Source organism: Typopeltis vanoorti, chromosome 17, assembly GCF_054136105.1.
Source record: "Typopeltis vanoorti isolate ZY-2024b chromosome 17, IOZ_Tvanoo_1.0, whole genome shotgun sequence".
Taxonomy (NCBI): Eukaryota; Metazoa; Arthropoda; class Arachnida; order Uropygi; family Thelyphonidae; genus Typopeltis; species Typopeltis vanoorti.
The window spans coordinates 70,919,600-70,947,033 of record NC_143565.1 but is presented as its reverse complement, the minus strand read 5'-3'; the positions used below and the strand labels follow the sequence as shown (position 1 = coordinate 70,947,033).

The following is a 27,434-nucleotide window of genomic DNA, read 5'->3' as shown; positions in this document are numbered from 1 at the left end:
TATTACGTGATTATTTACCTTTAGTTACATACGGATTCAGGTGCTGCCCTCTGGTATATTTTTCATGAAACGAAGATGAAGATATTTTGTACAGTACAGGATGTTGAGCATCAGGAATGTAACAAGAGACTAACATGTGATATTAATATTTTGTATTTACCTTTACTGTACACACAATTTCGTAATCTATGTTGGTTCTAGTATGTGAATGAAAGCTTAGAATTGTTTCCGTGGCAGTAACTTTGCTATACGACAAATTTTACGACTTGTACGAATATTAAGTGTCGCTTTAAGGCATTTAAATTTGGTAATTAAAACAAGTGTAGTCCTCAAAATACATCCAATAAGGATATTTTAGATTAAATTTACAGGATAGAACATTAAAGAAGAACAACGTTTCTTTTTACTAAAAAAAATGAGTAAAACATTAATTAAGAAACATTTTTACCGTTCTATTGTTAATAATCCATAAATGTACAATCAAAGTAACAACTCATTTAACACTTTTTTTTTTTGAAAAAAAAATTTCGTTTAAAATAAATTCGCACAAAACAATATATGTTGTGTGTGTGTGCGCGCGCGCGCAGAGAGAGAGCGAGCGAGAGAGAGAGAGAGAGAGAGAGAGAGAGAGCTCCGTAGTGCAATTGGAAGAACGACGGTACGTTGCGCCCTTCGGTGAGAAAAGGCCTAAGTTCGATTCTCGTCATGACAGGAGGAATCTTTATATGGACTTTTTTTAATTGAAAGTGAGTTAACCGATTTCATACGGAGTAGCAGGGATTTTTCTCCCAGAAACTCGGGTTTTTCATCCCGCATACAGACAAATCGGCTCTTCAGAACACACGCAATTTACAGACAAAAAATACTAGGGGTGGTGTGGTTGTGGGTGGTAAATGGCGTTGATGTAGGCGATTGGTAGTAGAGGCTCTGTGTAGTAGTGGAGACGGAGGGTTGTACAGTTGGTGTCCTCCCGCGATGAGTCTTCGGACTCTTTGGAGATGTCACGAATAATAATAATAAACTCATCTGCTATTTTTTGAGAGAATTCACCATAGCAGCTCCGAGAATGGTTCTAGCTTAAATATCTCTATAAATAAAGTTCACTTAGCATTAAATATCTCTAATGCTAGAGATATTTAAAACTACTGAAGTTTTTCCAACTTTTTTTTCAAGCTGGACAATTATATTAATTATTTTCATAACTGAAATTATGGCAGAAGCAAGTAAGGTTAAGAGACAGTGCATTATGTCTGTTAACTGCGTGCGTTCTTCTGACCAGTTCGACTATTTTTTCCGAATTATTAAACAAACAAACAAAAAAAAAAACCCTCTGGAATTCTGGTACCAACTAACTCATTTTCAGTTGAAAAACTTTTAAAAAGTTCTTCGATGACAATTCCAACCAGGTTCTTACAATCAAAGGCCATCATCGATGCCAAATGGGTTACGAAGGTTCTCTGATTGAAAGAGTATCAGAAGGTGGTATCATTTTAAAAAGGTGGTATTATTTTATGATAGCATCTGCGGAAGAGGTAAAAAAATCTATACCATATTTTGGGGCTACAAACTGATTGCAATTCATTTCAATGTCATGTACAATTTTCGATTCCGGAATAAGTGTTAATACGGTTCCTCAAAAATTGTCTTTTTCCTAATTAATATATTAAGTCAATGTTAATAAAATTGAGTCATAAAGCAGTTCTTAGTTTATTAATAATCTGAAAAGATGAAACCATAGTTTAGATAATTAAAATATCGTTTAGAGAAATACATAGATAGAGAGAGAAGGATGAGAGAGAGAGAGAGAGAGAGAGATACAATGCGCATTATTACGGAATGCTGAATACATTGGTTCTCTATTTTTTCACTGGAAACACCTGAAACATCGACGTAATTTTTTAAGAGCGTACACAATGATGGGATAAAAACATAAAACTGACGCTGGATATTGAATAACCGATGTTTACTAGCCGATCAGAACCATTTGAGAAGCAGCATGAGCTTAGTCTGTCAGTGTATAGTTTTTCTGCTCACTTTATTTAGGAAGCTGGTAGGACGCCAAGCAGTTCGCGACTAGACAGTGTTCTAGTCTACTGCTTGCTTGCCTGCTACCACCGATGTCAGGGTTGCTATCTTCATGGGTCGACCGATAAGAAATCTGCTCTGCGCACGTGTATGACGACAATTAACAGTAACATGACGTCAGCTCGGCAATAGGACACGTGAATATGTGTACGCTACTTAATCTCTATAAAATGGAAGTTTGGGATATTTTTGGTGAAGTTGTAAGAACTCTGCAGACAGTGTGGTTCCTTGCAATCTTGTAACTCACTGCCTTTGTACGTTTGTGTGTGTGTGCACGCCAGCGCGTTTCAGTCTGACTCACTTGCAGATCTTCTTCACAGGTGGCGAACAGTGGACTGTCAGAAGCACGTTTCTCTACTGAAGCTTTCAGCATGGATTTCGAAGATATCCTGATAGAAGCTGGAGACTATGGGATCTATCAGAAGTCTCTAGTGTGGTATTTTATGATCCCTACAACCTTTATGAGCGCTCTTTACGTGATGAATGTGATTTTCATGGTTGCCGTCCCCGATCACTGGTGTCAGGTGCCGCATTTCGCCGCAACCAATCTAACACTGGACGAACAGAAGATGCTAAGTATCCCACAGGTGTTTATGCACGGGGAAGAAAGGTTTAGTAAGTGCCACATGTATGACATAGACTATACACAACTGCTGTTAAACGTATCCGAGAATCATGGACAGCTCCCGTCACCTCTTCCTAACTGGCCAACAAAACCGTGCTCCGATGGTTGGACGTATGATAGCTCCATCTATTGGTCAACCGTGGCATCACAGGTAAGACCGACTTTGCATTTTTTTTCTTTATCTTTTTAATGTTCTCCTTAACGTTGATAAATATTATTATTCGATATTAGAGAAATATGGATATTTCAGTATAAAAGTATATGCATGTTTAGCAATAGAATGTTGCTTCTATATCTTCAATGGAATTTTTCTATTTCAGTAGTTGGTAACTGTCAATATGATGAGGTCTAGCAAAAATGGTTCATTTAGTGAATGACTATAAAGATTTCATTACTTCCGAATTGTTTTCATTATATTAGCTTTCTAATATTCTGGTTATATTAGCTTCTATAGGGCGTATATAACTTCGACGATATTCGAAATTATGCAATTAATTCATAATTAATTATTACTAATATTATGATGAACATTATAATACATAATTTACATTTACTTAATCATTACCTTAATCTAAAGCACTAAGTGCACCCCCTAGCGCCATTAACTATTTAGCAAATGCCCATGGCTAAATCAATGCAATACTTTTAATCGATTTAATCACTTTTTTCTTTATGATAAAGAAAAAAAATCCCACCAAAAATTCTACTCAGAAAAAGTTGTAAATCTACAATACATATTCGTGTGTGGGCCGATAGTTAAAAGCATGTTCCAGAGATCAAACATCGAACTTTTAGACTATTCAAGACTAATAAGCAGGGTGTTGGTCTCACGGTGGGCGATGAAAATTATTTGCCGCATATACTTTCCATGCACCGATGGAAAGTCCAGTGGGATGGGAACTCGCGACCTGTAGGTTAAAGAGCGGATACACAATCCACTTGACCAACCAGGCCAGTTGCACAGCTTTATTTTATCTTATTATCTTTATTTATTTGCTTCACAGTCCCCTTGGCATGTCTTATTAGAGCAATTAGTTAACCATTAATTATTTAACATTAATTATTCTTTTTTCATTCATTAGTATACATTAGTGTATTGTGAGATCAATACTATGAATCTTAGTTATCAATTTTTATTCTTTCAGTGGGACTTAGTTTGTGACAGATCTGGACTTCCTAGCTTAGTCTTGACTCTGTCGAACGTTGGAAGTGTAATCGGTACTTTTGTTTTTGGAATCATTTCTGATAAGTAAGTGATCACTTTATATTTTGTAGTCATAGTTTCTCTTTAAAATCGAATCAAGAACCAAAATTCTCAATTTGAACATAGAGAAATGTGTAATATTTAATAATTTTAAAATAAATCATATATAATTTCATTTGTTAATTAAATTCACACACGCACCAAAATCCTAAATGCATGAAATGTATAAAACTGTTCTCAGACCGCTGGTCGGTAAACTACTTTAGTAACTTACTAACCATAATTTTTCATGTTTTCACGCACTGCTTCTGCTATTTTTCAAAGTCAAGGTCAAGTTTAAAAATGCTCTTCGCTGTCAACCGTTCATCAGTAAATCCGGAAAATAAAATAGAGCCCTCACACACAAATCTTCTCTACCATTGCCATGTTACTATGCGCTGATCTGTAGCTATTTCTGTCCTGACCTTCAATGTTTTCAAAACCTTCCCCTCGTCGCAGAGTAATATCAGAAAACAAATATTTTTGTGAACTGGAATATTTCTCGTTCTTGAATCCATGAACTATTTTCCTAAAGAAACGCTGCCGCACTTATTAAAATAATCAGAAGAGATCTAATAAGAAGCTCATTAGGTGAACTGAAAGAATAATCGTTTTATATGTTAGAGTAGTTACGTGATGGCTTAGAGATAATTAACTCGACTGCTTTGAAGAGAAGCCTAGCGTTTGAGGAAAAGTTGAAAGAACACCGTCCTGTGTACTGAAATCGTCTCATACGTAAAAAGAAGGTGTCTCTTTGTCTTTGGTGCCCTTTTTACATCTTTAGATGGGGAGGGGTTGCAGTAAACTGGCACACTAAATCTTCTCTACTAATAGTAGTGGTTATGAACAAAATTGGCGACTCACACTATATGAATTTAGATTGAAAAAAAAACAGAAGGAAGTAGTCAAGTCATGGAATTTAGAAACACAGTAATTACAAGATAAAAAGATAGTAAAGGGATTTCGAATTTCATAAAATTAATTCAGGTGTACGTGCAAAGGTGTGAAATGCATCTTTTTTCCTTCTTTTTGCTCATTTTAAAGATGAAAAAAAAAAAAAGAAAAAGAAAAGAAAAGAAAAAAAAGAACGCTTCTGTTACAAACGAAGCGTAACCAAAAATTTTCGGTAATGATTTACGTGTCCGGCTCTGATAACGATAGATTGACGTTAATCTGGATGAGCTGCTAAAATTCACCATACGACACCTTATTTAAAAATAGTTGCAATAAAAGAACAGCAAATTTTGCTTGAAAAGCGCAAAGCTAAAAATAATAACATGCTTTTAACAGTTTTAAAATGCTACTAACAACATTAACAGTTAATGCTAATTAATTGATAGGCTCATTCTCCTTCATTCTGGATTTTCTAACAAAACAACTTTCTTATTTCCTCGATTACTTTATTTTCTATGACCTGGCGATCTGTAGATTCTGCGTAGTCTAAAAATTGAAATCAGCTTAAAAGGCGATTTGAAGATGTGCAATCAAATTGGAGCCTCTGTAGTTCAGTCGGTATATACGAAGCTCCCCTCCACGGTCTACATTCATAAATTATACTTAAGGCAAGGAAGTCAACGGGAAACTACCTTGCTCACAATCATCTCCATCGTATAGTAGCGTATTGCTGCCCCACCAGCCACAAGGCTGAAGGAAACAGACAAACAGACATACTATAAAATTAAAAGAGGCGAAGGCTAGGGTAGGAATTAAATGGAGAAATCCATAAATAGTCCCTAAAGGAAAAATATCTCAGAAATGTTTTTTTTTTTTCTTTTTTAAAAGCCGAATAGTACAGAAAACACAACATCGCAAACAGTGCATTCAAGCATATCCGCAGATGGGAAAGATTATTCTGAAAGGCAAAGTTAAATAATTTTTATTGGCAGAAAGTTATCTTTAAGGAAAATAAGTTCGGAGTATTATAAATTCTATTTACATAATACAAATCAAAGAAATTTCTAGTATATTTTTTAATCTGTAAAGAGATCACTGGTTTGAGTGTGTAATTCGCACTCCTAGAAGAAAATTTGTTTCCGATGGAGAAACAATTCGGAGTATAATTAACGGAAAGGGCAAGACAAAAATATTTTGATCACGAGTATACTCGGCAATGAATATGACAATTATGACAAGCAAAACTGAATTATTCTTTGATAGTTCATTTTGACTATTTTTTTTTTTTTTTTTTTTTGTGACTGTCTGTATTTACTGAGTTAAGACGTAAACAAACCCATTTAAAATGTTTCTCTCACCTCGCGTCACCTCTGAATTGTTGCTATCGTCCTTTCGCTGAGTTAGGAACTTATTTATCTTGGAAGAACTAGAAGTCAAGGTCTCTCTCTCTCTCGTCGGAAATAGCTGCGAAAGAAGAAGAAAGCGAGGCACGGAAAGAACGGGAATAATGAACTACCCACTAACCGACAGTTTCCTTTCGGAATAAGGTGATGCAATGTAGCATGCGATGGGACGATGTTTATGCTAGAAATAGGTCTCGTTGATTCGAATGTATAGACGAATGATGTAATAAGCTTAAAAGATTGATTTACTTTTCTCTTTTTCAATCTCTCTTTTTTGTATTCTTTCATAAAGTCGTTCGTTCTTTTATAATTATGCTCTTTTCTATTTTTTTTTCAAGTCTTACTAAGTCTTCATCTTCTTTTTTTTCTGCTGTATATATATCATTCCATCCCTGATGATTCCAATGAAATATCAAACTGTACAAGAAAATTTCAGATTATAGGGGAAGGGAGGGGAAAAGAAGCTGGAAGATCCCGAAACGCACTGCTCTTGACCGACTATTATTATCGTTCAGTAAATGGCAACTTAACGCATTCTACACTTGAAATTGCTTCAAATTCAAGGAACTTCGTTATTTGAATCCGAAACATTACTTTAGAACATCAGAGTGTAAACAGAATGGAGTTGATTTCATACTGTATGAGATCTGGTTTATATAATATGCGTCTGGTGCCCGGCTGGAAAGGACATCTGTTGCAGGCAGCATGCACGATGCTTTGTGTTAAGTTCCCTTGTGTCCGGAAAACTTGTTTTTCAACTTGCAAAACGAGTAAGTCGATCAAAGAATACAGGACATTAACAGATAATATAACTGGCCTTGGTTGTTTTGGTCGTAATCGCAACCGATACCTTCATAACTGAGCAATTAGTGAAGTTGAATTTTTTTTCTAGCTAAAATGCGTGCGATCAGGTCTACTTCCATGTTTTTTCAACCCCCCCCCCCCCAAAAAAATCCTGTCATCCTTGTAATATTGACGAACTGACTTAACTGTACCAGAAGAACATTTGTCAGAATGATTGAAGGTTATTATATAATCTTAAGTAGTCCTTACAGGTCATGAGAAAGTTTCGTCAAAAACATGGAATGAAGAAGTTACACAACACTAATATCCATCATAACTAAACACAACACAATACATACGTTTATCCATAATATACAATATAAATAGCGGAGTAGTAGGGAGTAGTCACAGTGGTGGGATGGAACATTAATTTGGAACATTACCCCACCCCGTCCCCTTCTTATACCTGCACCTATGAGCATCCAATGTTCTATGCTACATCATCGAGGACAAGATATACCCAGTAACAAAATTGTTATTTTAAAGAGGCTTTAAATATTGTGACTTATTACAAAGAACATTCATTGTGCAATAACCCTGGAGAGAGAGAACACTGGTGTGGCTATTCTCGTTCGACCTCCGGTACAGACGACGTAGGAAGCAAAGTACAGACAAATATCACCTGTTGCCAACTGCGCTAGTTACTGTATTAACACATTCGTTTCTTAAACGAGAAAAAAAATATTTGTTGACCTCTTTCTGTGAATAATAGCTGTTGAAACTCTGTAATAGAACTTGTTTCAGACTATTTCTTTTGCGATATACAATACATCTGACAGATGCTTCAGTTTTCTGTCTGTGATGCCAAATTATGAAAAGCATCAAATATTAAAAACATTTAAATATTTTAAATGTTTCACCAAATGTTTAAACAGTGTATAATTTAAAATATTAATACGATTTCATCTTGCGTTAAATTCGTATGTTGTAAATGAAAAAAAAAAAAAAAAAAAAAAAGATCCCAAACAGGTTAAGAAGACGCTTACTAATGTATACGCGAGCGAGCAAATTTTGGGACTGTACAACCTTTATCTGAAACTGGCGAACTCAAAATCAATAAAATTTAATCTTCTGCTTACCAGTTATCTAAATAAAATTCTCATTTATACTTAAGTAGAAAATAAAACCTTGAATAAACTGAACCTTGCAAATCGATAAAGAAAGAAAAAAGAAAACAAAGAGAGAAGTACATAATTAGAAAAAAACATTAATGAATGGGTAGTGGCAGTAAGTAATCTTTTTAAACACTGAGTCTTTTCGACAACTAGTGTTTAGGGACCACTGAAAACCTTACATTTAGATTGAAAGATTCATTACAGATGACGTTTAAACCTATATTTTTCTCCGACAAAACGTGTCTGAAAGGTGTTTTTTATGTACATAATTCGATATATTGCACTAGTTTACAATTGTTTATTTGAATTTTTATTTTATTCTGTTATTTTAAAAGTTTGAAGAAGGCGTGCATTAACGAGTGTACATAAAACGGAAGACTGAATTTGTATTATGACGTTTTCTATGCCATTTAGAAAAAAGTATTTCAATGCTCTCGATGTTTAATCACTTCTTTGGTTCATTTCTCCTTTGTTCGATAGAATTTCTTTCCGAAAAAACCAAATTCGTCACATTTTCAGATCAATCGAATAATAATGAGATATTAGCAATATACTAATATCTATACGCAGTAATTGTAAATGATTTTAATAATCACATTCAAATCCTGAAACCGGAATATCTTCATTCAAATGAAGATGTTCCGGTTTCAGGATTTAGCAGTATGGTAACTTTATATTAGTTTAGTACAAGTGCAAAGTTAAGAATGCAACTTTTGCGATGAGTCTTGTGACCTGAAAGTATTATCATTCAACTGTGTTTGGTTGAGCGTAATAAGGAGGATATGCTTAGTGACATACAGAGTAGTTCAAGTCTTTCCTATTTTTGAAATGAATATTTGAAGTGTGAAATAGTTCAAAACAAATGCTAGGGAATACTAGTTTACAAAAACGTGATTAAAAATTGGCTCCTTAATTTTTTTTTACTTAAGAACCAGGAAGCTTAGGGAAGGGCGATTGAACCAATTTTACAAATTGATATTTTATTAACTTTAATGATAACATTTTTTTGTCAACGATCTACACGAGATGGCGTAACCGTCGACACCGTTTGTCGAGGATCAGCAATACACCTATAACGAAAGTTCTTTCCAAGGGCACAAATATGAACAGATGCTTCAGTAAGAATAAGTGTGAAACCGATAGAAGACAATCATAAAAAAGATCGAATAGTCCAGTAGTCGCTAAGCCTTTTGTGAAATCCACCTGAAACTGACCAAAGTGATTCATTCTTTCACTTCTCGCATGGTTCACACAGCCATACCAGAAGGTTGAGGTAAAGCCCTGCCACTGGAGTGAAATATATATATATATATATATTAGGGATGGGACCATCAACAAAATTACATAATCTAAATATAGCATTTTATATGTTCAGTTGCTAAAATAACAACCATCCACATGCTAAAATGAAATCCAGTAACATGCAATTAACGGTACGTGGTGTACTTTCTATAAATAGGCCGAAGAAGCTAGTAAGAGTAATTCGAAAACCGTTGCTCTGAGAAGATGGATGTACAACAGTATCTTTTAAGAGTGATGAGAATATTGTAATAAATGGAAAACATCAAGTCAAAGCTGGAGATGTCGCTGGAAACAGCTGATCGATGCATGAGGCAAACGAAGCAAATGGCGCGGATCGTAAAAATCCAACAAGTGTAGTGTAAATGGTTAAATGAGTATGCGGTACAATAAAGAAAGTATCTGAAAGCCACATTGGTCGGATACTTTCTGAAATGAAGTATAAAGGCCAATGACTGACGAAGCAGTGAATCCGACGATTAGAGAAAGGTCATGCGCAGTGATTCGTCGCGATTCCTATTATTTCACCCGGACGAAAGAAAAGGAACAAAATGAAAACAATATCAGAAGCTGTGGATTTGGATGCATGGACGATATGGAACTGTGGAATCGTCTCAGTGATGTTTTCCTGCTGTTGCTTAGAATTATGGACACCAGGAGAACAAGAGTTGAATGGTGCTGCTTACCTAAACATCATTGCCGACCAAATACATTCATTAATGTTGATCATTTTTCTTGCGACACTTCCAACTGGTTCGCGCACCGTTTCCCAGGGCACGTATCGTCAAGAAATGACTACAGGACATGATAGAGACTTTACCTTAATGGATTGGGCTCCTCCCTGCCCTTTTCAGTCAGTGAATTTTAATCTTCATTAGAGCAGTTTTGCAATTTTGTGGAGCGAGATGTTCATGTCCAGTAAATTCGATGGAAATACAGGAAATAATCATGTTCTCGTAGGGACCCGTGCTGTGCTTTGTGGAAGTAATTTCCTAGAGTATTGAGGACACGCTGTAATTAGCTGGGCACGCAATTGAATGGTTTTTCAGAATCATTCCAACGACCATTATGGCATTTTGCAGCCGTGTGTCTAAAAATAATTCTCCATTCCGTCTGATTATTGATATCGTTAAAACATTATGTTAATTTTAGCCTATTATCTTCGCTCCCCTTAACCATGGGAAGTATTTTCCAAGCAATATTAGATACAGTATGAGCTAATGAATTGCAATATATTATTATAGGTTTGGAAGAAGACAAGCCTTCTTCGTTAATATTGGCGTGGCGATGGTGTTCGGGACTCTGTCAGTGTTTTCCCCAACATTCACTGTTTTCGCAATTCTAAGGATGATCACTGGAGCAATATCGCCTTCAAATTTCCAGATGCCTTACATCATCAGTAAGTATCAATTGCTTACAGATCTAGAGGCAAACGTGTAAAGACTATTATGTAAACTATTATTCAGTTCTGAGAACTAATTTATGTAATGCTGTAATAATGATGCAACCTGTTTTCATTAACTCATGCATTAGTATATCATTATGCATGCATGCAACAGAATATCATTCAATGTACGTTAAAGGTGTATGTGTGTTACTTCGGCAGCATGAACAATTGTTTTTATTCTTTTGATACCCTAAAGTTTAATTTCATTTGCAGCTGTAGAGCAAGTGGGACCGAAAGCACGATCTGTACTGGTGTGCTTATCCTGGGTGCTGTGGACTTTAGGGAGCTGTTTCTTAGCGCTTGTTGCATACGTGACTCGCCACTGGATTACCCTTGGACTTGTGAGCACACTCCCCATTGCGCTGTTCTTCTGCTACTGGAAGTAAGTAAGAGTTGGAAAGTTTAAATCAAGTTTGCATAAAATGTTTTTTTTTAATTATTTCTATTGAGAATATCACGCACGAAAAGTTGTCATCTTATTGTATATAAGTGCAGTGGACAGACTAAGGGAATGGAAGACAATAAAATACGGTTATTATTACTAGTAGTAGTAGTACTAGGAAACCTGTCCACTTATGGCAGCAATGGCATGAGCTCCATGAATTACCCAAATATGTAATTTATACCTTGAAAAAAAAATGTGAATAATACTAATTATGTTCAGGAGGGGGGAGGAAGCGCAACATCCGGAGGAAAACAAACTCCTGTAAAAAACTTGCAGGAGTTGGATGCCCTAAGTTCTTTACTCCTTTAAAGAACCTAGTCATCCGAATAATTGACTACTCTAAACAACTTTACAACATCAGTAAAGACAGAAATATCAACCTAAATCATTTATGAATACATAATAAAACAATGGTCCTGACAATAATTTCAACTCTTGTGTGCAATAATAATGAAATCATTTTGTTTGTTAGTTATTGACTCAAAGCGTGTGACGTCATGCTTCCATGAGATCGACAAGAATTGCATATACAAGAAACAGGATGTGTACAACTAAATTACCGATCAAAACCGAAACAGGCAGACAAGCAGACAATAACATTATTGCAACAACCTGCGCCGTTTTTTTTAAATTTTTTTTAAACCCCTTAACACGCTGAGGTCTCTAATATAAGAATGTAATTAAAATAAAACAAATAATTTAAATCAAATCAGTTTTATTACCTGATTATTTTATTATTACCTTTTCATTAAATAATACATTTAAAATTTAATATAGACTTTTTGTTAAAATATTAAACAACAATAAAAAAAAACTTTATGCTAACAAGGATTGAAATGCTTATTTATTTCTTTTTAACTCCTAAATAATCTAAAAATGTTCATAAAACGTTCTTTCTTTATAAAATGCATATAAATGTGATATTTCTATAAATTTATTTTAGTTTATGTAGCAGTAGATTCAGTGAAAGCAGAATCTACTGCTACATAAAATATGAACTTTCCACACGAACAGAGACTGCACATTTAATCAAGCAGACGCACAGATTTTGAGTGGGAAATAAAATCGGCTTGTAATATTGTAAAATTGGCACTTTTCAATCCAGGGAAATATCTGTAAAGGATTCACTGAAATGACCAACGACGCGCGTTTAGCATCTTTTGGCTCCCAGGAAACCATTTCCTCTTAATCACATAGTAAGATAAGAAAAAAAAAATGAATACGAAACCCTATTTTTTAGACCCAAAGTGCCTGCATAGTTTTCCTTATGATAAATGTCATCTGGAGAACACAAAAAAAAAAAAAAAAAAAAAAAACTCTCCCATCGATTCGAACTGGTCAGATTCCTTACAATATCTATAAAGTTCAGTAAGGAAAAATTCAGCCTATAGTGCTTATTATGTTCAAAGACTGATTCGAAAGTAAAGCGGGAGAGGAATGCAACTCATTACTGAAAGTTGGCCATTCCTAGGATGAGCTGAAGTAAAAGAATCAGGAGAGTGCCCATACTGACCTACAGGATGCAAGATGACCCAGAAAGGTCAACACTAGTCGAGTGAAGTAGGTTATGGAAGAGTGCATTGTATAGAACCTGTCCTATTTTCTCTCTGGCGGCCTAATGACCAGGACTATTGTCTACTTTTAATTGATGGTTTGTATCGTTTTTGTCGCGTGCCAACCCTTTAGTCTGCGGATCAATAGCTGACTGACATTTCCACATCCATCACATTTTTAACTTGAACTCTGCGCTCATTTCCTGCAAGATATTTTCATTATATAATTACATCCCATCAGCATGGACGAAAAAGTAAATAAATAACTTTCCCGCTGTTGCTACATTACTCTTTAGTTTCGCAATATTCATAACAGTAATATGTCACATATAAAAATATGTAAAGTATTAAGAATAAGGGAGGGCAAGATTGAATGGGTACTTAAACATCTTCTTCCAGACAATTTCACTTTGAAACCTTTTTTAGGGTGGTCAACGATGACAGTAAATATGTGGAAGAAACTAGACTGAGGGCTTGTCTTTCTATATGTTAAATAAACATCTTTAAATGTAACTGCTAATGAAAAGATTTTATATAATACAATGCTAGTAGGGAGATGCAGGTAAGTGTGTGTGTGTGTGTGTGTGTGTGTGTGTGTGTGTGTGTGTGTGTGTGTGTGTGTGTGTGTGTGTGTGTGTGTGGAGAGAGCCTACTTTGCTCAGTCGACGAAGCCCTTTGGTTGGAAAGATCTGGATTCGAATCAGGAGTTACTGGCTAACTTATCTTCTAATCGAAACCCCCCTGGATTGAATTGATTTTTCACACGGTGGCGGTGAAAAAGGTTTTTGTCCTTCAAAAGCACGTAAACCGGTCCCGTGAACACACAAATATAACGCTACTGTCATCAAGTAAAAAGTTAACATTTTCTCAGACAACAGACGACATATCTTGATAGATTTTGTAGATGAAATGCAAACTATGGTATATGCAGATCTGAAAATAGTAAGAAATTGGTTCTACTTGAGCTAACCAAATTGACAATTGGGACTTTTAAATTCCAAAAGCAAACTAAAACAAATTTTTCCATTTGTATATTATTAACTAGAATTATAAAACTAAATTGCAACTGCATAAAGACCGAAAGAGTGAATGTTATTAATTATGTAGGATTACAAAGTGGTAGTCAAAAGCAGAAAACAGCACGGCATAGCTATTGATAACTGAGGTAAGAAATATGCTACGTAGAATTTTATTTTTAAAGTAATTCTTAAACACAATAATCAAAAACATGTTTCGTGTGGCTGCATGTTCTATAATTTCCAATCGAATAGAAAGACTTGGATTCAATCCGGCTAGGATTCAACGACCCTTGATAAGGATCCTCAACTGAAGGTCAGTTGGCCGATTTCATTCAAAACCAGTAGTTCATCTTCACGAAATTCCAATTTTTCACCGTGCAAAATAACCAAAATCCGACAAGAGAACTCATGCAGTTAACAGACAAATACATTCGTTTCTTAGTTGCTTGTTTCTGAGTTTCGGGATGAAAAAAATTTACATTCCAGGAGGAAACATCACGACACCATCTCTGTAGGGTATTGACTAAATCAATTTTAGTTGAAAAACGCTAATAAATATCTTTCTAACCACAAGGTAAATGCGATCTAGATCTTTCGAACCAAGAAGACATTAATGCAACGGACTGCATGAGCCCATTTTGGCATGGATACAAACAAATTATTCAAGTGTATATATCTTCAGCTACCAGTTTATCACATGACTAGTCCTAATTTCTCTACATAACCCGATGATTAATAAATATAGGGGAACTATAATGATACCAACACATATTATTAAATATTTTCTCTCAGACTGTTATTATGTATATGCAGGAATTTCTTAAAATATAATGGTGGTGTCACGAATAATAATAATTATCAATATGTAAACATAAAAAATATAATTATTTCAATTGGTGGAATGACTAGAGTAATAATCTATAAGAATATTGATAGGTTTGTTTAGGATAAATATAAAAATCTGTTAAATATCATGGTAACGGATAAGTTGTCGTAAGGAAAACAATACTATATTCACATGACGATATGTCGTACATCCCTTATTATCTCCTCCTCTTTCTTGCTTCCTCTCTCTTTCCCCCCCCTATAATTATGCTGTATTGTTACTAAAACTATTTGTATGCATATTATTTTGCTGAGTGTGTGTGTGTGTATCACCCTTTTTCTCAAGTTATGTTTTCGTTATTTTTATGTTCATCTTCTATTTATAGTACCCTACCGTCCTCTCCGAGGTTTCTACTGTCACAAGGAAAGTACGAAGAAGCAGCAGTAATTATTGAAGAAATATGTAAGAAGAACAAGAAGAGCGTACCTCGTGACCTCGTAGGAAAGTTAAAGGTAAGTGAAATGGCTAAGAATACCGTTAACTGAGCAGCATCTGTCTTTTCTTTAGATAGCACCGGACTCTGGTCCAATCAGCAGTGCTATTCTTGTATCTGACTTGAGCATTTGCAGTCACTGCAGGTTGTTTCACAGAGTTCAGGGCTGATGTTATTTTGTACTTCGAAAACTTTGCTAACCGCTCAGCAACATGGAGGGGGGGGGGATGCGAACTGGGACTGTAATGCATTGTCGCATTTCAGAATAGTATTTCATTGTTAAACTTCTAAAGTAAAGTGCTTCTTTATGTCATATGTTCTATTCCGTCGTAATTCGGTGTCAGTGATACAAGAGTAGCCTACCTACGGAAAGGCAACAGACGGAATTTCAGACAGTTCAGGAATTTCGTTGTTATTCAGTTTGTGCAATTATTATCTATAGTTGAAGCTAGCAAAACAGTCTGAATATATGTATTAAAATTCATTATACAATTTTTGAAAAAAGTTAGAAAGAAATAATATGATTTTAAATAATTTACCTCAATAATTTTAGAAATATTGCAAGTAGTCCACCTACTTGCAATATTTCTTTCAATAATAAACTTTTATTATTGCTATTATTAAATACCATGGCTGAGATGAAACCTTCGTTTTATACACTACCTGCATGTTCATTTAAATCCAGGGACTTAACAGTCACCCTCTGTTTCTGTTACACTGGCGCAAAAGTCGTAAACAGTGACTGAGTTTCCAATACAGGGGAGGGAGAAGAACAGTTGTCAGCGAAATGGAGACATTTCCAGTTATGATAAGCTTATTTACTATTGCTACTGTCCTTTTGATCTTGATTCAATCCAGTTGTTTCTTTTTATAAATGCATGCTATTTATGACTATAAAATTTATTGCACTTGAACTTGGATTGCATTATTAGCACAGAAGGTGCAAATAGTAGCTTGTGTTATTTAAACATTTAACCGTGTATTTAATTATTCTTAATTCAATTGTATTTTAAATATTTAATTGATTATTATAAACAGTAGCTTGTACTATGTAAACAATTATGATGTATTTAATTCTATATCTTAATCATATCTTCATGTTGCCCTGTTCGACGATGTTGTCATGACTATCATTGTTTAACCATACAAAGCGGGGATTTCTGTTAAAACATAGCAGCAATTATTTAATTTTTCGGAAAAATGAAAAATTGGCCCACACTCACCACGCTCAACAAAAACTCTCAAAGGAGAGATCTATCAAAAGCTTACTGTGGAACTAATTTTAAATAGCTCTGCCACTTATATTACGGTATGTTTTAAAGTTGGAAAGGTTACATTTCATAATGCCCTCAACTTTTGACTTCGGTTTCATTCTGCTCGTAGCACTTGTATTATACATAATCCGGTCAAATGATTAATGTTACATTTTCATCTACCAAAGGCATTTATGTTTCATGATTTGTAAAACTATTTCAGAAATGATTTGGTTTTTATAAATCGTAGATTATTTCCTGGATGTTTTCGTTGGCTTTTTGCCAGTTACAGTTTCCTTAACTCTTGGGCAGTTAAAGTACACTAGACTCAAAAATAGGTAAATTAACTTTCTTTTACTTCTTCTTCTTTTTTTTTTTTTAATGTCCATGACCGGTCTTCAAAAATCGATACTAAATGTATTATGATAAAATCTAAGGGAAAACATAACACCGAGAAAAGAAAAAAAAAGAAAAAAAGTAGGACTGTCGAAAGCAAAACAAAATTACTAGAAAAAGAATTCACGTACAATCCATACTATGATTTATAATAATATTAATAATATAACTAAACTATAACAATACCAATATGGAGGATAAAGAAAACACTATTTTTAATTTTGATGAAAGTTAACAGAGGTTAGTAGCAAATGTACTTAACAATGAAGAACGCGCTAAATGTTTCGGCAACAACACAAACTCACCACACGTCTGTCAGAACGTTACTTTAATCTGTTCGTTTCTCCAACGATCAAGTTTCATATAACCAAACTTCTTATAATGGTCTGCTTACAAGATATACCAATAATTCTCAATCCTAAAATTCTAAGTAAAACTAACCTGGCCACTTAAATCAGAGATTCGCTACTAAGAGAATGAATGCAATTTATCTTCTAAATCAGTGCTATTCAACTCTTTTTTTTTTTTTTTCGACATGCTTCCCGAAGAATACTGTGCTCCTAATATTGTTTTCTCTACAGAATTCATTTTTCCTAAAATACGATTTGATTAGCCTATCCATGTTCTCACTAACCTAAATGCGTTTCTTATTAAAGATGTGGTTTGCCTTTCTCTCTTTTATAATAATCCCATATATGAATGGGATTATGATGCCCCACTTGGATCTTTTTACTACAAAACAGATCTGATTTGCAGAGGACTGAAAAAAAAAAAAAGACGAGAAATACTGAAGTATGACTGGCATAAAAAAGGTGACGTTGATAATGAAATTATAAATGCATGAATAAACTCTTCTAATTGTTTAGAAGTCCTGAAAAGATTGAAATTAGCTGCTATTATCTTTCAGTAAACATATGCTGATGAAAAATTATCTATCCTGATTTACGAAATGCACTTACCAGTTTTGTTGGCCGAGAGGTTAAGCGTTTCTGCTCTCCAACCGTAACGCTAAGTAGTTTAGATTACACCATGGGATGAATGTTTGTGAATATGTTTATGTGAGATGAACTGCATCATCCGATGTCAGACGGTAGTCTGACATCGGACGATGTTAGACGGTATAATTCCGCTTACTGGAGGCCAGATGTGGCTTGACGAGGAATAAATCCTTGTTTGGTCTCTACGAGAGGGTTTAGGAATTACCTGACCTTAGCCCGCCCACGGTACTAATACTAATGCATAACTTTACAATCTTTAGAGAGGGTGGGGATGCGTATTTAAAAAAATACCTATCCAACAGTGCGTAAACCACGAATAAAAAAAAAATGTTTATAATGCACAAGACACATTTCTCTAAGTCTCTTAGCATTTTATTATTTATATTGGATTATTGAAGCAATGAGAGTGAGTGGTATCACTTCGCACTGGTATGAGACACTTGGTAAAAATCCAGAATAAGTAATAAAAATGGATTGGATTAGCGGATTGGTGTTCAGTAAACAAGCTGTGATCTCACACTGGCAAATGAAGTTTATCTACCCGAAGACATTCTCAAAACATTCATGTCCAGGGTAGTACCCACATCCTGTTGGTTAGAGATCGAATATATGAGCACAAACCTCGAGATTTACTTTTTTTAATCAACTTATTCGTTTTTATTATTACCATTTATTATGATTATCGTTATTTTTGCTTACTTTTTTAATGTTAAACAAATATTATGAGGGAGAATTGAGCACAGTCACGATTTAAATCCATTACTGAACAACTAAATTCAACTTACATAAATAAAGTGAGGATATCGCTTTGGATATATTAAGGAGATAAAACTGCACTGGCCAATACGTTTTCTCACAGAGATAGTCAGTTACATCGCATCCGAAACACTAGTACATTATATAAAGAAATAATTGCTTCAAAGTTGAAGAATTTGGGATAATCTTATAATACGCCCTCTCATGGAGTTAAACAATGCAGTTTTAAGACACAGAGTTCTTACTTCTTGGGATCGTTTAGAGCAGCAGGGTTTCCCAAACTGTGCTCCGCGGAACACTGATGTTCCGCGGAAGGTGAATAAGTGTTCCGCGAGAAGTTCTCCTGGAATTTGTCATTTTAGTTTTCTAAGCATTTTTCATGAATAAATATTTTACAGTGGAAATATTCTTAGGAGAATAATATTCATGAATATGAATATTATTCACAAGATAACATTCATGAATATGAATATGACCAAGCGGCATATTTTTAAACATGGAAATATTCATGAATTATCATTAATTTTCACACATCGAAATCTTTCAACAATCGGGAAAGAGAATACCGCTGTTTATGAATGATCATAAAAATTGCCTGCAAGCCGATTACAACAATGGGCGGCGTATCCTCTGTTCTCAAAACTGAAAGAAATAACATCTGTGTTGCAAAAGTTAGTGACCAATCAGCAAGGAAGTATAAAGAAAATTTTTCCACTAAAATTGAAGATCAAGGTAGTCTGTATCCGGTTCTCAAATCTAGTAATACTGAATACTTTATTCGCACGTTCGTATTGCAGGGTGAAAGTTTCGAAACCGTAATGCCGTGATTTTTTAAAAGTAATAGGCCTGCAGATTTAAATTTTAATATGAATAAGAGACATGGGACTTTATTTAATTTTGGTATTAAGAAATCTCTTATTGAAGGTGTTTGTGACGTAACAGATAGTGAGTCACCCACCACCAGCCTACAAAGCGATCTCCAGGATGTACAAAAGGAGGGGAAAACTACCAGCACATAGGAGAAAAAGTCTGCATTCACTCGTAAGTACTTATAATAATATTATAAATTTTTGGTGATCAGAGTGGGATATGTCAATGGAAATCAGCACAAATTAATTTAATGATGTTCATGTTTAATTGATGTTTAATTGATTAATAATTAATGATCAAATATTAAGTAATAATAAAAATCAGCTAAATTAACAATTAATTATTAATTAATACATTACTAAATAACCAAGATGTTCCGTGAAAATTTCAGGATTTGTGAAGTGTTCCATAGTCGGAAAAGTTTGGGAAATGCTGGTTTAGAGATATCAATACGCCATCTATAAAAGCAAATGGAATTGCTGTAATACCTGGCTTGTCTGGGAAGAAGGTTAGGCAGCCATGAGAAATTCTCCTTTTCACAAAAAAAAAGAAGAAGAAAAATTGAGTTTGTTACTGTTTTGTAGCTATTCAGCAATGGTGCTCATGTTGCCACATATTTTATATATGGTAACCACTACGTTCAGAGTTAGAACAAGAGAAGTAATGATAGTTAGCCTAAACTGTACCTAGCTGGAATAGCAAAATATTTCAAAATTTTACATAACAATTGAAAAAAAATGTGTTTCATTCTTTTATTTTTCATTTAGAAAATCTGCCAAAGTATGAATACAGATGACAATGGTGATAATCAACACTCCATCCTGGATTTGCTACGTTACCCTCAGTTAAGAAAGAAACTCTTTGTAGTCACATTGAACTGGTAAGAAAGTCCAAAATTCATTCTAGTTTATTTTACACTTAATAAAACAAAAAAAATATCTAATATAAAAAATATATGCTCTTTATATCAAAAACATAAAATTGCTTTCAAGTTCTACGCACCTGAAAGCAACTTAATGCCGCTGTTGCTCAGATCTCTAAAAGATGTGAGCAGAGGTTCCTATGCTTCAAGTATATGGAAGCACTAAATAAGGTAGGCAGCCAATGATCAAATTCATGATTAAATAGACTACTCTGTAGATTCAAAACAGGATTAATCTATTATATAACGTGATAACACCCGTAATAAAAGATCGCGTTTTGTTTATGAAGAATAAAAAAAAAAGTTCGTAATTTAATTTTTGTTCAAAAAGAACAATAATTTTGAAATAGACCCTGAATATGCTCAGCCGAGAAAGAAACTCTTTTCTTTGTAATCATCTGAAAGCAAATTGATGCTACTTAAAAATCATGACATATGTCTCTAAGGCTCAAATTTACAATCTTTATTTGGAAACACTGACCAGAAGGTGAGCAGCCAATAGATGTTCTAGTCAATGATCAAACACACACACATACGCTATTCTTTGCAGACTGAAAGCGAGATAAAAGTATTATTATAAAGTGCTAATATTTGTAAGAATATATACATTTTGTTTCTGAAAATTAACAATTTTAAGATTGTATTTTACTTTTGTTCATGAAGTTCAAAAACTTTAAGAAATAGATGATTAATACACACGTAATATAGAATAACATTAATATAAACGTTGTGCACAACAAGAATTCAATCTTTTTTTATATATTTTTTTCTTACAGGACAGCCATTGCTGTCACCTATTTTGGGCTGATGATAAACGCCACGAATCTCGGAGACAATGACTTTCTGAATTACTTTTTCCTATCTGTGATTGAGCTTCCTGCTTTTCCGATTGGTTGGTACGTGATGGACCATCTTGGACGCAGATGGGCCAATACATCTTTTGTATTGTTGGCCGGTATTTCGTGCCTTGTTCCAGCCTTCCTCTCTCCAGGTCAGTATCATAAAACCGAAAAAAAATAATTTTCTCATTTATTCCCCCCTACCTTACTTTGTTCACTATGACAAAGAACCTTTTATTCCTATCATAATTAATTCATAATTTTTATGTTCGTACATTGCTAATAGTATATGGAGCAAGTAGAGTACTCATTTCGCTAAATGAATAACACTATTTGATCTATATATATGCTTCTCCATAATTTCTGTATTTTGTCTCCAACTTTTGTAGTGTTTTCATACTTTTCAGTAAACTTTTACAAGTTCAAATAAGTGACACCAGATGTCTCTTTTCCAGAAATGAAAATGATGACAATTGTTGCATCTTTGATTGGAAAATTCGGTTCAGCTGCTGCTTTTATGGTGATTTATCAACAAGCTGCGGAATTATATCCCACTCCAGTAAGAGCGCTCGGGATGAGTGTAGGATCGACAGTATCATCGCTGGCTATCATATGCATGCCTTATGTGATTTATCTGGTGAGTACAATATGCTCATTTGAAACAATTGAACTTTAAAATGATTAACGTCATAACCAATTAATTATTTCTAAGCACCAATTTCTATTATAACTATTATAATAGAAATTGGTGTTTAGAAATAGAAGATTCTCCTACACCAGCTACGTGCATTTTTATCTGATTCTTATTGTTCATATTGCTTTCTATGGTCAGTTTTATTTATTTATTTTCTTCTGTACTAATGCCATATGCACTGTGTTTCAGGGTGTTTATGACAGAACAATTCCATTCCTCATTATCGGAGGTTTCTGCGTGACTGCTGGACTAGTGGCGCCACTAGTGCCGGAAACACTAAACGAACGTTTACCACAGACCATTCTAGACTCGGAAGAATTTGGAGTGGCACACACATTTTTCTCCTGCCGCAGGTAAGTATAAAAGACCTGACTGATTACAAATGTTTATTGTCCCTAAAGATCATTTTAATGAGAGGAAACAAAACAAACCCCATTTAGCAGGAACAAGTATGAAGCTTTTATTAGAAGCTTTATACTTACTAGTATTACTACTATATAGGTACGGCTCTGCAAATATCTGGAATTTGTATTTATTCAAATTCTTTCTAGGCCTACGTAACACATTTGCCTATGTGATGATTTCGCGAATGTTCTTTCAGTTCCTCAAGTGTTCTTGGTAGTACTGATGTTCATTGATATTTTTCTTCCCTCTAAACGAGGGTCAAACGTGACCAGGTTGGGTCGGTGGGTAAATGAATTGATCCGAATTGATCAATCCAATGTTCCACAGGCTGTTACCTTGATGATGTGGCACTTCCTAGTAGTAATGGGAAAATTAGGTTCTGTCTTGTAGAAATTTCAAAAATCTTGCAGAATATTCTGGAGCAGCAGCTGTGACCGTAATGTTTTCCAGCATATCCTGATAGATAATCCCTGTAACAGTAGCTTCAGCAAAGAAGGATGGTTCATGCAACTTCTGCTCCGACACTTCACCTTATAGAAGTCACACTCCCTAGAACTCGAACGCAACTATGTTTACTGAACTTGTGGGTCAGATAAAAAGTCGCTTCGTCACTAAACATCATCTCAAAATGAGAAAACATGAGAGTTTTTGTCATTTTCTGTCATATTCGTAAAATTCACATAAAAGGTAAAATGAATCACCACTGGGACTAGAAGCTTAGACATCACGACTTAGAGCATGAAGAAGAATTTACAGTTTATAAGACTCGAAGAAACTTAATGGAGCTCGTAGACTGCATCCTTTTTCAAATTTTGTTGTATAAAGTCTCTGCACGATTGTTAGAGATTCTGTAGCATTGTGTTACAATCAGCACTGTACCTTTCCTTGAGAGGTAGCATTTTACTTAATTCGAACTGGGAACATTGGCATTTTCATCTGCCTCATGACGTTTGTTATGTTACTACTTCTAAAGTATCATTAGATAATACGGAATGATTCATGAAACATTCTTTTATAAGTAATAAAGAGTGCCTTTGTATCTGTATCAATTATACAAATAAGTAGATAATTTCATAATCTATTTGGGTGAATAAAAAATAAGACAGCAGAAAACTTATTAAGAACCTTTTAGTTTCGAATAGGGGGTGGAATGATCTCTGAGGAATCGCCATTCCTCAGAGATCAAAAGAAACGAATTTCTGAACTTTTAAGTTAAATAACAAAAAATATAAAGCAAATTGCAACTTGGAAATAAATGATATTAGTAAAAGAATTGAAGTAAATTTTATTAACAATATTTCTTGAAGCATTAAAAAACAAAAATATTTTTTCACACATTAAAAAATATTTGTGCACAGAACATTACGTCACACTGCTCGTAGCATGCAAAATTATTTTGCCTCAGATCCTAGATGGGATTTGTTTGAATACCATTTAAGATCTGAGGAACTTTATAAAGTATTTACAGCTACCGGTGGAAATCGGTCTCATATGGAGGTGAGAGAACTCAGGTTTTTTCGAGCAAAAGGCTCTTTCTGAACCAACTGAGCTACGAAGGCTCCCATGATAAATTATAGATTATAAATAAAATATAAGTTATATTATTATTTCTAAGGGCAATAAAATCAATTATATTGGTAAATCATATAATAATATTCATGATAAATCATCTGATCTGTTTTAAATTATAATTTAATAATTGAAATAATGTGATAATTATCAAACAAAACTGTTCGAATAATACATAAAAAAAAACAAAAGTTTCGAAAACTAATATGGATATTTCTCAAGCACCTGATCTGCTAATGAATAAATATCATGCTCTGTTCAGACATTAACTGATATCAGAAGCTAAATTACAAACTTAATAAAATGCTGATGCAAACAAATCTAAAATGATTTCTATAACAAATACGTTCCCCCTCCCCCAACTAGAAATGAGATTTCAGATACACGTCATTAGTATGAATGTTACAATTAGGTAGGATTTTGAGAGACATGTGATAATCCGTAATTATGGTTAGATAATACTGGACAATCAAATTACATAATCCGATTATCTGATCATTACATAATCAGATGTAATATTCTGTGATTTGGATTTAAAATAAAGCGACTGAAGGAGCATCATCAGCACATTTATTATGATTTAAATACAAGAGGAAATAATAAATAAAAAGGCAACTTAATAATAAGATAAATATATAATTAATCCAAGAGACAGAACTGCGATAATTCGCACTACACTAAAAATGTAAAAACTAGTAATGAAAACTATGCTTCAAGAAAAGAAAAGAAAGGCATTGATTACTTTCTGTGAAAAAAAAATATTCCCTTCTTTTACATTGATTTCATTTATGTTTATACAATATTTAATCGTTAAACATCAGATGAATTTTCTTCTGTCTGCAATCCAACGATGCTATATAAGAATGGTGCGTACGCTTCCTTGTTGTGAAACGTGACATAATTTTTAGAGATTCTCTTGCAAGTGTGTTCTATAGCCCTATTATTACGCCCTGTTAACTCATGCACGTTTATTATTTCCACTATCAATTTCAATTGTCTCGAAATGCAATGTATCCTAAACCTGCGTATGTTTTATTTCCACAGACCGAACAAAGAGAAAGAAGGGAGTAATGTGAAGCAAGAAGTCGTTGACCAGATACCACCAGTGTAGCATTTAAATCCAGAAAAAAGAAATGTAATTTCACAACGATAGAGGTCACCACTGTTCCTCAGTATTTGTCGTATACGTATCGTCAGCTACTTGGATGATTGTTTCTCTGAGCAAAGGAAACAGATAACTGAAAGTTGTGTAAATGTTATCGCAACTAGTATATTACTAGACTGAAATCAATATCGACTTAACTTCTCACAGTTACAGAAATGATTGACAAGACTCGCACATATTGTTATCTATACTTTTTTTTTTAGGGCTACGTAGTCGTCACTGAGCAAATCGATGGGGAACTTGGAAGATGCTTGTTAGTGATTTTAGATCTCATTTCCCAGGTAAACTCGATTAGTTTTTTGAACTAATCTGATTTTGGGCATTATTGCACTGTCCATTATGATGCTCGGATATGTTTTATTTATTTATTATTTTTTTTAAATTTAACCTACTACTGCAGAATGATATGAGAAAGTTCTAGGACTTCATAAATAAATAAAAAATAATAATGAAATAAAACTGACCCTAACAAAAATATTATTAATATGCCAAGAAATAATACTGATAGTCAAGTTACTTTGTATCTAAAACATCTTTGAAACTATCCTAAATCATATTTATTTTGCTTCGCTTTTTTAGCGATGAGCTGTTATATGTTCATTGGCGAACTATTGTTCGTTCTATTGTTCATATTATATTAGCTGATGTGCTATGCAAGCTGGAATTTGCATTTATTACTTCTTTCAAGATTATTTTTATATCTTAGATGCCAAGTGTCGAAATATTGTCTATTATATAGACGTTTCTGTCTTTTTCAATACTTAAAGGTCTGGTACCTTTAATTTCGGAAAGAAATGACCATGAACTCTCGCTGTTCTTAAAGATTTTCACTCAAGAAACCATTATTTTTTAATGGTTATAATGGATAAAATAATTTATTTTTTGCTTGATAAGTTTTTATATTTTTTAAAAACGAGATTTGTATATTTATATTTGCTAATTTCCTGAGGTGAGTACTGTTGTAAGTGCTACTGCCAAATATTTTGTAATACAAAAATGCAAACTGTACATATTTTTTTCAATAAAGGAAAAAATGAATGTTCATTTGTTTATTTTTTACTTGCCCATTCCCTTGATCCATTTCGTCAGCCACTCCATAAATGATTAAAATAGCGGACTTCAAAACTGTTGTTTACGCGAAAAACTTGTCATTGGCGGAAGAAGCATTTCATCCTACATACGATTATTACCTGTTGGCTGGTTGTGAGTACTTCATGAGTATGGTAAAGTGACCGAGTATAATTGTTGTAAAAGTTTGGAAATACCACTCATATATATATATATATATATATACATACTGTTTCTGTTTAATTGTGGGGGCCAGTATATTACGGTTATGAATTGCGTATGTTCTTCTGGCCTATTTACCTGTTTTATGAGAATAAAACAGACAAATAAGCCAGAAGAACATACGTGGGCAAAGACACGATAAAAAATATAAATAATTAAAAATAGAAGACTATTTTATGAGTTAAGTAATTTACAATTCTTTAAAAAATAATTATTATGTAAGGCTATGTCACTACATCAAGTTTTGCTGAAGCAAGCGATTTTTGCACGGGATATTCATGTGACATCTAGTAACGTAATATTTGAATTTCTTAATAATCGCCAAGAATATATGTTTTTTTTTTTTTTTTTAATTTTTAACTTTATTCAGCCAGCAATACTTAAGTTTCGAAATAAGCGAATCTTAAAATAAATTAATATTAAATGTGAATGTATCCAGAGCGTAAAAGCTCATGCAATTAAATCGTATGTAAAAGGAAAACATCTTAGTTATTTTGTTGTTTAGTATTATATTAAGTCAAGGTAGTTAGGCCACGAGACATATTTCTTATGTTTGACAACTGTGTGAGTTCCTAACAAAGCAGATATAAATTTTGTCTGTCCTCCTTTAGGAGGAATAACCCTTCTACCTCTGTATGAGAGGATAAATAAAAAAAGGCAGGTGGTATACACGGAGACAAATGCAAAATGTGGGTTGGCAGCCAGATTTGTTGGAATATATAATAAGATAAAATCATAAAAGGTCCTCTCTTTCTCTCTCTCTCTCCCCATCTCTCCTCGTAGTGTTGGGCAAAGAGAGGCAATGTTTCTACTTGCATTTATTTTATAATATAGAAAGATAAAGGTAACGTTGTAGAGAACATAAAAAGACAATATCTCAAAATAAATCAATAACCAAATCACTCGGTCTTTCGCATATAACAAAAGTACACATTTTCAATGAGCTACACTGATATTACATTCCAAAGATTAGTTGCCTCCTTCAAA

General features: G+C 34.0%; 1 protein-coding gene and 1 long non-coding RNA gene across 10 annotated transcripts in view; one reads left to right on the top strand and one right to left on the bottom strand.

Annotated features, from left to right (window-relative positions):
* LOC150097475 (uncharacterized) overlaps positions 1-27,434 on the bottom strand; it is a 287,535-nt gene that overhangs the window by 147,359 nt on the left and 112,742 nt on the right. The gene's annotated exons all lie outside the window — the stretch shown is intronic.
* LOC150097477 (carcinine transporter-like) lies at positions 1,701-26,199 on the top strand. The gene is made up of 10 exons (XM_090406713.1): positions 1,701-2,861; positions 3,856-3,959; positions 10,752-10,906; positions 11,168-11,336; positions 15,183-15,309; positions 20,331-20,443; positions 21,262-21,476; positions 21,780-21,961; positions 22,208-22,371; positions 25,037-26,199. The coding sequence occupies exons 1-10, from the start codon at positions 2,457-2,459 to the stop codon at positions 25,101-25,103; spliced, it is 1,701 nt and encodes a 566-aa protein (XP_090262839.1). The 5' UTR covers positions 1,701-2,456; the 3' UTR covers positions 25,104-26,199.

Excerpts from the sequence above, each read along its gene's own strand:
- LOC150097477 (XM_090406713.1), top strand. The coding sequence starts at position 2,457 with ATGGATTTCGAAGATATCCTGATAGAAGCTGGAGACTATGGGATCTAT. Across the intron at positions 20,444-21,261 it reads TTTGTAGTCACATTGAACTG|GACAGCCATTGCTGTCACCT; the intron begins GTAAGAAAGTCC and ends TTTTTCTTACAG. Across the intron at positions 21,962-22,207 it reads TGCCTTATGTGATTTATCTG|GGTGTTTATGACAGAACAAT; the intron begins GTGAGTACAATA and ends ACTGTGTTTCAG.